Consider the following 10,946-nt stretch of genomic DNA (forward strand, 5'->3'; position numbering starts at 1 on the left):
ACACACACACACACACACACACACACACACACACACACACACACATTATATTTATATATATGTATATATATATAAATATATATACATATGTATATACGCATATATATATATAAAATAAATACTGAAAGAAAAAAAGATTGCAATTAGTATAATTTAATTGGAATTTATAATCATTTTTTGGAACCACTATATATGTATTTACAATTGTTGTTTAACTGTACAAATAGAATCCATTATACTATTAATGTAGTCACACACTGCTTAAAAACTTTCAGCTTTTTCTTAATGTGTTTTCAAATTATTATTATACTATATAAATAGTAAGCGAATGTTAAAAAATAATTATATTTACTATATAATTGCAATTACATTTACTAATCAATACTAGAAAAATGCCGTTTTTCTAGTATTGATTGTGTTTCTCACATATGCGGTCTAAAATAAAGATTCTTAATATTGTTTACATTTACTAAATAATAATGTTTATTTTATTTACAATTTATATCTTGATATTTTACTATGTTAATTTTTAAAATTATATATTATCATAAATTATAATACAATTTTTTCATGTTTGAGAGAACTATATGCATAGAAGATTATTATTAAGATTAGAGAGTAAACATATATTTCAACAGTCTATTAAAGTGTAATTCTATTAAAATATAATCTATTCAAGTAAATACATCGCGATGCACAGTTAAATAAATAACGAAATTCCTGATTCTAAAAAATTAAAATAATACGAATTAATTGGACTCACAACATTAAAAATAACAACACAATAAGAATAATTTTCATTGCTTATATTATCGTATCTAAAAAATTACATCTGTATTTGTCTTTTTAGTTAAATATAATTTGTATTATTTATTAACGATGAACATCTTGCATGTGCTCTGAGCCCTTTAACTGATTATTGTAATCTAAAAAATTAATTTTTATTAGAAAATTGGACAAAAAGTATCTTGCACGACAAGCAATTTGTTACAGTGTAGTGAAATAAAAACATACTTCTTTTTATGGAGACACAACAAACACTATTTATGTCACTGTATAAAGAATCGTCTTATCCACAATTATACATATCTTATCTTTTTCAAAAAAACTCTAAAATCCTTTATTTATTCAATTTAATTTAGCAACGTCTCATTACTTTAAACTTGTTAAACAGATTGATTTTGAGCAGACAATGTCAAATTTGTTAACAAGATGTCTAATCTTTCTAATACTCATGAATCACGTTCTATAAATCGATACTAGCCACGTGTTAAACAGACACTTAAAAAAAAAGAAAAATTACAAAAATTATAGTAACATTTCAAAAATTTCTAAGATAGTAAAAATGTAAAAAAGTTTACAATGTAAAAATTAATAAATGGCATTAAATTAAAAATTTGATTATTTTCCAGGAAACATTTAACAAAAATCTAAGAATGTATTTTTTATAAAATGAGAGTCAGTAATACGTAAGTCTTAAATCAATTCTAGAAACTTATTTTATTTAATTGGTTTTAAATTACTGATTATCAAAAGCTGTGCAAACTTTCTGGAAGAATTCATAATAATATAATATTTCTCGGTTTACTAATGTTAAACAAGATTATCAAATGTTACATTTTTATTGTTAAATAAAATTTTATAATTTTTTAAAAATTTTGTAGTTAAAAAAAATAAAATTTTTCAATTAATATAAAAATAAACAGATAAAACAATTAAACAATTCAACAAAAACAATTAAATTATTGAAAAATATAATATTTTTAAATTAAATTTTTAAAAATTGTGATTTTATGCATATATTACAAATATTTTATACGATTTATGAAACATTGTTTTTATAATTACAATTTATATCATAGAATACTGTCGCAAAATATAGACTAACATAATAAATAAATTTCATTTATGTAGCATTATCAGATCCGCAATAAAATTACACTTATCAGAATTAGTTATCAAAATTTATGTAAGGTGCTGATATATAAGACAAAAAAAAAGAGAAAGAAAATACAAGAAAATAATAAGAAACTACATAAAAGTAGAAAAAATTAAACAGATGTAAAAACAAAAGTAGAAGTAAAAATAAAAAGATCTGAAAGCAAAAAAATGAGAGAGAAAGAAATATATTCTAAAAAAGAGAGTCCGGTTATAGTTAAATGTTGAATAAAATAATTTCAACCAAATGTTCAGATAATATAACTAAAAATAATTTTATTTTTATAAACATTTAGTAAATTATTATCAAACGATATTATCAACGATAATACTTATTAAATATTAAAAAAATAAAATTGTTATATTACCTAAATATTTGGTTGAAATTATTTCATTCAACATTTGATGGCTATAATCAGACTTTTTTTTCATATATAATTATATAAAGTCTCGAAATCAACTATATTCAGATATAAATGTAAAAAAATATAATAATTGATAACTCGATATCAGAGATCTTATCAAATCTTCTGATAATTTATTTGAATTTTTGTATTTTATTATCTTAACTCTCTAATTGTAACATTAAAAAACCTAGTTTATTAATGTTTTTTTTTTATTTTTATATAATGTAGATAATATTAAATTTTATCTTCTCTTGAAATATTTTCTTTACGTCATTTTTTAATCTTATTTTAAAGATAAAAAGTAGAGGTTTTCTTTCATATATTATTACATTTTATTAATTTGTAAATTCTTGAACATTTGGTCTCAAGGAAAAATATTTGTAGACACAAAAAGTTTCGTTCTAAAAATGATATTTGTTATAGATATATCAAGCTGTATATTAAAATATATTTTGATCTTTACTTCTAATTTCTCGCGATAATTAGGTGCTCAATCACGTCGTACATATTCAAGATAGTCAATATAGAGTCATACATATTCAATATGGTCAGAATAAAATAAGTTGAAAATTTCTTTACATATTTTTATCTATATTGCAATTTTATATATTTATATTTCAATGCATATTTCTATTGCATATTTTAATAATTTACAATAATTTACTTTTATAATAATATATACTGCCATAATACTTTTTATAATATTTTAATAATAAAATTAATTGTTCATATCAAGAAAATATCATTGCAATTAAACACAGTTTTTTATATTTTATTGGGGGTTTATTATACTTTCACAATTTTTTTTATAAAAATATGAATGTCTTTACTTTTAGAAACTAAAAATATTGTATAAGATATGACAAAATTTTCCATTTTATTTAATAATTTTAGAATGTATTGATACCTATACAGATATGTATATGTACTGGCGTAGAGCCATCCATTTAATTTCCATAGAAGCTCCATTAAAATAATAGAATGCAGAAAAATGTGAAAATACGTACATAATGTAATGGTAATGGTAAAACAATTAATCAAATATACTTTTTGAAGGACTCTTTTTAGTTGAGTCAACGAATGGCTGCAAAATCAAACGCCGATCAGAGTTTGGAGACGGAAGCGGAGATGATGGATATTATTGCGTTTGCAATATGACGTACTGCGACGAAGCTCCGAAAGTGAGCAGAACAGCCAATCACTTTAAATATTTCTTAATAACATCTAGCAAAAGTGGTTTACTCTTCCACGTATCGTACGATACATACAAAAAGTCTAGAACGCTTGACAGTAAGTACTGAAGTTGTTTTCTTGAAACATCAAAGTTAAGACCGGTATTCACATAGTTGATTTTTAAGACTGTCTTAAATACAGTCTTAAGATGTCACGAACTAATCAGAGAACCGTATTAGCATTTTAAAATATTATTTAAGACCTTGTAATAAGAACAAACTATAAATACTGGCCTAAAAGACTATCTGAGGTTTAAAGCAGCCTAATGTCATCCAATCATTAAATTTGTGTACAATTATATCCCAAATGCCTTGTAATGTAGAATCAGATCCACTGGGAAAGATCACTATAAATCGAAAAAATGTATACCAAGAAATCTATGGATTTGGTGGAGCTGTAACTGATTCAGCGGCTATAAACATTCATGATCTAACGCTCGAGGTGTCTGAGCACTTGTTGGGGTATGAATTACATCAAAATCGTTTAATTTCAAAAGAATTTTGCTAATTCATTCAACACAGTTAACATATCTAGAAAATTCACAGTAATTTCTCTTAAAAGTTAATTTCACATTTAATTTTCAAATTCTAGAAGCTACTTTGGTCCACATGGTATCAATTACAATTTCATAAGAACGCCAATGGGTGGCTGTGATTTCTCAACAAGACCTTACGCTTACGCAATGGTAGAAAATGATATTTCGCTTGATCACTTCGAATTACAAGTAGAGGATAATCTTTTCAAGGTTTAGTCATTTATTGATTAATATTTCAATTGTTTATATATCTGATAAGACAAATAGTTCATTTTTTTCGAATATCAATAGGCATATCAAGAAAATGTTTGTGTTTTTAAAATTAAGGATGTGTCACATCGAAAAACCAAAAATATACAAATTTTAGATTGTTCTGCCATTATGTCGGAGTATTTGTATAAAATTTGAGCACAATTCTCTTATTAATTTAAAAGTTATATAATTATTTTTTGTCTTGATTCGTATGTAAAATTACTTTTATGATACTTATTTACAAATTTGAGAAGTAACATTAATGTGTATATGTGTGCGCGCGCGCGTGTGTGTGTGTGTGCGTGCGTGCGTGTGTATGTGTATGTAGGGCTGTCCTTAGGTCAAACTGCCAAAAATAAATTTAGGACTTCAAAACAAAATTTTTTTCTGTAAGTTTACTGTCAAACGTATTGTTTAAGAAATATTGGCTTCTTAAGTTACAATTCTATAATAGGATTGAATAATGTTGAAATAACCTAATTTATCTCCATTAATACTTTACAATAATTAAAATAATTATTAAATGTTCTATTCAAAATAATAGCTTTCAGCGTTGAGAAAAGTATTGCATCTAATAAGAGAACGATCGACTGGCTGACTAATATTGTGCATAATTTTTTCGCATACATGTATTATCCCTCGTGATTAAAAGTCAATAACAGGCACTTCCCCCATATACTTTTTGCTTCAGAGCAAACAAAATTAAAATATTTCGACATTATTTATTATTTCTTAAATAAAATATTTGCAAGCAAATTTCCAGAGGAAAATTTTATTTGTTTTCAGATCCTATATCTTAAGTTTGACGGTTTAAACCGAAACAGCCTGCATACTAGAAAAAAAAACAATAATAAAACAATAATAAATATCTATGTAAAAGTTTATTTGGATTCACTTACTCGTTTAAAAGTTAAAAGTTAAAAGACTTCTAATGGTTTTATGGACCTAAAACTGCAGCAAATAACAAAACTACACTAATTATTACAACTCAAATTATTTGTTTCGTCTTTTTATAATTAATTTAAAGGCGTATTCACGAACTAAAAGTATCATAATTTTTTAAATGATATTATCTGATATTAATTTTTTCTGACTAATTGTTTAACTGATTCTTAGATTAGAGATAGCCAAACGTCGATTCTTAAGTGAATGATATAATTATCAATTACATAATATATACACAATGTATACACATTTTATTAAATTATTAATAGAAATCTCAATTGTCAATAGATACCGATAATAAAGCGAGCTCAAAAAATGAAGAAAGGGGAAATTAAATTGTTGACTACACCGTGGAGCGCCAATCTTTGGATGAAAACTAAGAAATCTTGGACGCTTGATACTAAATTACGTCCAGAATATCGACAATTATGGGCAAATTATTTCGTAAAGTAATTACCGTTAAAATATTTTTATTAAGTTATATTCTGCTTATTCTTTCATAATATATAATTAATCAAAATATTCTAATTTACTACTACACTGCACGATTTATTTTCATATATATGAAACAACAGTTACGTAAAATTTTCCAAGATATTTGAAACGTATTATTTTATAAATCATTTTATACTTTTATAGATTTTTCGAGGCTTATCGTCATAATGGTTTAGAATTCTGGGCTACAACGCCTCAGAATGAGCCAGAAAATTACAAGTATATTCCGCTACTTAATAATAATGTCACTCTCAACGCAATGGCATGGACAGCCGAGGAAGAACGTGACTGGATTATCAATCACTTGGCGCCAACCTTAAAGAAAAATAATTTCGGACATATCAAGATCTTTATATTGGATGATACCAGACTATCGATTCCTGATTGGCCAAAAATAATATTTGAAGATAAAAGAGCAAGAGATATTGTTTCTGGAACCGCGGTCCATTTTTATTTTGATCATTTTATCAGTCCGACTGTCTTGGATGAAATAAAAGAGCTGTTTCCAGAGAAGTCAATATTATACACGGAAAGTTGCGCTGGAACTTTCGAAGGTTGATAAAGATTTATGTCTTCATTCTTATATTAACTTTTTTTGTTTCTCTAATGAAATTAGTAATTTTGATAACAAAATTAAACACAAAATTTCTCTACTATTTATATCTTTTATTTTATATTTTTTAATTGTTTTATATTTTTTGATTATAATACAGGATATCTCAAGGCAAGTTGTTAAAATTAAACCAAGCTGTCATTTTTACATGCATGTAGAAAATAGGAAAATTAAAGTATTTTTTAACAGAAAACTTTGTCAGTTTTACATATAAAATAAAACCGAGTGAACATACTTGTGTCATTTAACAAATGTTTATAAAAATGCCAAATATTGCTAATTGTAATAATATATATTTCGGAAATTTAACATTTCTCTTGATAAAAGAAATGTTAAATAAAGTCCTTTAAATTTTCTAAAATACATGTCATTAAGATAAACAATATTTAGTATTTTTACAAATATTTACTTAAATGATATAAATATGTTCAATCGTTTTATTTTACATGTAAATAAAATCGCCAAATGTCCTCTATTAAAAAATATTTTTTTTTTATTTCTATATGTATTTAAAAATGACAACTGATTAATTTCAATAACTTCTGGACACTCTATATGTTAAAAATATATCTTTCCTCATAATCCTTTATTATCTTTTATAACAATTTTTTATAAAAATTTTTGCTAAGTTTTATTCTGTAATATGAAAACAAAAAAGAATTCTGTTTATACATTTATTATGGATTTATTTTTTTTTCATTAAAAATAGAAAATATAAGCCTCTACTAGCAGTCGAAAGAGTGAATCTTAAACCTTTAATTTGTTTTTTATTGAGCATTGTATCATTTTTTTTCACCGAATTATTGAAGCAAAGATGATTACTTTTGCGTCAATGTTGAATAACTCGGTGAAAAAAAATGTTGAATAACTTGATGAAAAGCAAGTCAATAAAAAATCAAATTGAAAGTAAAGATTCACTCTTTTGACTGCTGTAAACTGTATTTTTATGTAATTTTTATTTCACGCCAGAGACTTTCGTAAAATTTGTATAATACAATTTTCAGATTTGACGAAATTCACTTATGTCTGTATAGCTCCGTAAAGGATCAGTCAGATTGAAATATCAATTATTGATTTCAAAAAAGTAAAGATTTTAAGCTTTCAAATGTTTTTTGATTGTTTGTCTGCAATGACTTTTCACCGAGTTACGATGTTCTAAATATTGCTCAATTTTGATCACATAATATGTTCTATTAAACATATAAAATGTAAACTGCATCAATAGTATATGTTTTGTATGTTCTGTATAATTTTAATTGAATACACTGTGTAACCTCAATATTTTATACAATTTGAAAATTTCTGTTAACCTATTCCAATTAAACATCGCTTTACTCTAATGGTTTTTACAAAATACAAATAAGGGCTAAATTACAGTTTATCGTATGCATGTCTTTAGTGAATAATATATAATTATTTACAGACCAAAAAGTGATACTGGGATCGTGGAAACGTGCCGAATTGTACGCAGCGAATATCATTGAATCCATGTCGCACTGGGCGTCCACTTGGATTGACTGGAACATTGCTTTAGATACGAATGGTGGACCTACCTGGACCAACAATTTTGTTGATTCTCCAATAATAGTCAACAGCACTGCCAACGAATTCTATAAGCAACCGATGTTCTATGCAATTGGACATTTTTCAAAGTCCGTACATACCTTTGTACCTCAATTGATACTTATAATATTACATAAAACCTAACTTGTAAAAACTTGTAAAAACGTAATAATTTGTAAAATAGTTATATTTAATCTATCTATTGTGTGTTTTACTAATATTTCCATTAATTAAGCATTTTTCTTAAATAGGTATGTCCCACCTGGCAGCAAGAGAATTGGCACAATATCGAAACATATCGCGAATATTCGACAGATTGCATTTTCCACGCCTGATGGCGGTACCGTATTGGTGATCTTAAATCTGTGAGTTTATCCTTGCATAATATTCTAATAAAATATATAAATATATAAATTAGAAAAATGCACATTATCTCCATTGCAATAAAAATCTTATATATTATATCTATTTTTATTTTTTTCAGGAACGAAGAGGACAAAGAAATTTTGATTCACGATCCACAGAAAGGAACAACAAAGCTAAAAATCCTCGCAAAGTCCTTAAATACTATGAAATATTGGTGATGTAGTTGAAATATAAATCCACTGTATAATATATCAATAGATATACATAATACGTATATGATGTGAACATTTTACAGAGTTCTTTACAGATTTTAAGATCTATCTATTTAAATTTGAGGGAGAGGGATTATTAATATTTTCAAAGTGTATTGAAAGTCCGAACGTAATTGGCACGCAGTCATATGTTCTGAGATAAAATATACATGTATATATATTTATCTATATTATACATATATATACATATATATATACAATACACACATATATGTATTACATACAATGAGTATACAGGATATCCCGAATTAAAATGGCCAAACTTCGGAAGCGCGTAGGGGATCAATAAACTAAAAATAAATCCTTCAGAGATATACTCATTTTTGCTTTGTTTTGGAGAAAATCGCAAAAAAATAGTTTTCATTTTTATACTTATTTATTACTTATTCATTTATACTTATTTTTTGATATTATCGCTTGCTTAATGCAGATTTCAAAATGTTCTCTTATAGCAATGGACACATTGTACGGATAGTTCATGATGCAAACATGATCTGTCAACGTATTGACTCGTCAATCTCGCACTCTTCTGTCTGAAAATCGGCGTGCATACATGTGAGAGTACTCTCGCACTGCCTTTAAAGCATTATCGTTAAAGTCGTACAAAAAAATAATAATATTCCGCTTTAAGAACAATAATATTTCGTACATTGAAAAAAATATAGTCAATTTTAATAAATATTTAGTTGAATACTGCCAACTAAATATTTATTAAATATAAAGATATATTTATTTGATACAAGAAATGTTAATTTGATTTAACAATCTTTTTTTTACTGAACTGAAATATTTATTTACTGTAAGTAAATGTTTAGTTGGCAGTATTGAACTCAATATTTATTAAAATTGACTATATTCTTTTCCCAGTGTAAAATTACGTTTCTGCGATTTTCTTCAAAAGCGAGTATATATTCTGAAGAACTTTTTTCTTAGTTATTGATTCCCTACACACTCTCCTGCAGTTTGGTCATATAAATTCAAGACACCTTGTATATATAATACATATATGTATATATATTAATTTAACATCTAACTTTGACAACTTTGAAAGTTGGTGATCCTCACATTTAGATGTCATAAATCATTTTAGTCTCTTAATCCTCTATTACACACTATAGATCATTCGTATTTTGCGCATTTTCTTTTTTTTAATCAGCACCTAGCTAAATAATAATTTGTATGATCTTTTCTGTTTTTCTAATAACCTTATAAATACTTTCTAGAGATATAATCTTTAAAAGGCAAGGGGGTCTATTTTTAAAATCTTACAGCTTTTCCTTAAGTAGGGGAGACTGGGGCTTGTTGGGCATAAGAGGCAAATTGGCATTGCGTTCCGTATTTATGTATTTATGATAAAGGAAACAATGGAAAAATTACTGCAAAACATTTCTTTTGCAACATAGGTACTTCTCTCTAACTTTCATTTAAATCAAAGAAGTATTACAATAGAAAAAAAAAGTCTGATTCAAAAGCAGACAAGTAAATTTTTGAGTATTTCATAATTTCGTATTAATGTCCTTCGGCTGCAAAAGCAAATCTAAGCGATATATTATTAGTTAAAAAAAAATGTTTGTCAGTATACAATACAATATTTTTACGAGTAACAATGGTTGTTATAATAGAATAATTAAAATCGGAAGTGTGCAGGAAGGGGATGCATTGGCTCATATCATAAGAAAAGGTTATATTAAGTCGCTGTATCGCATGTGAACATTTAATTACAATTTAATTCTGACAAAACGCTTTATATTTGATATTTCTATATTAAAATGAGGTAGAATTAAAATAATTTACACTTATTTTTCTGTAACAACATTTTGCTATTTGATTATTAAAAAATAACTTTGAAAGATACAATTTTTAATAAAAAGTACATATTTACTTTCGAATTTTTATTTCTATTACTTTTCTATTATGTTTTTGTTAGTTTAATATAAAATTTATCATAGGGGGCAATTTATAATGTGATATGTACCAATTTATTCTACATATCAGGGCAGGTTAACTGCAATGCAGCATGTCCGTATTTCATTTATTGCAAAAAAACTATACAGCGTATAGAATCATTACTGGTATGAAAATGTAGAGAAAAATTATTTCTATCATATTGATATATTTTAATCATAATAATTAATTGTTTAAAAAATCTAATGCTAAAACTGTACCAACGTCTCTCCTAAGACTTATCACACATCATTGTATTTATTATTCAAAACATGATTGTTTTAAAACTATTATAGTGTCTTTCCGTTCGCTATGTAATGTCAATTTAAAAATTGAAAAATTTACTAAGGATTTCTTATATAAATTTATATATATTATAAAAT

At 25.6% G+C, this 10,946-nt stretch overlaps 1 protein-coding gene across 1 annotated transcript in view; it reads left to right on the forward strand.

The window, feature by feature from the left end:
• The window catches only part of LOC108747619 (glucosylceramidase-like), a 33,378-nt gene extending 24,784 nt beyond the window's left edge, over positions 1–8,594 (forward strand). The window contains exons 3-10 of the mRNA XM_018485205.1: positions 3,402–3,635; positions 3,901–4,039; positions 4,170–4,323; positions 5,599–5,759; positions 5,950–6,359; positions 7,842–8,070; positions 8,233–8,346; positions 8,466–8,594. Coding sequence (XP_018340707.1) covers positions 3,402–3,635; positions 3,901–4,039; positions 4,170–4,323; positions 5,599–5,759; positions 5,950–6,359; positions 7,842–8,070; positions 8,233–8,346; positions 8,466–8,565 — 1,541 coding nt within the window. The 3' untranslated portion in view covers positions 8,566–8,594. The remainder of the gene's footprint in view (positions 1–3,401; positions 3,636–3,900; positions 4,040–4,169; positions 4,324–5,598; positions 5,760–5,949; positions 6,360–7,841; positions 8,071–8,232; positions 8,347–8,465) is intronic.
• The last annotated feature ends 2,352 nt before the right edge of the window (positions 8,595–10,946 follow it).

The sequence above is a fragment of the Trachymyrmex septentrionalis genome, unplaced genomic scaffold (genome assembly GCF_001594115.1).
Source record: "Trachymyrmex septentrionalis isolate Tsep2-gDNA-1 unplaced genomic scaffold, Tsep1.0 scaffold20, whole genome shotgun sequence".
Classification (NCBI taxonomy): domain Eukaryota; kingdom Metazoa; phylum Arthropoda; class Insecta; order Hymenoptera; family Formicidae; genus Trachymyrmex; species Trachymyrmex septentrionalis.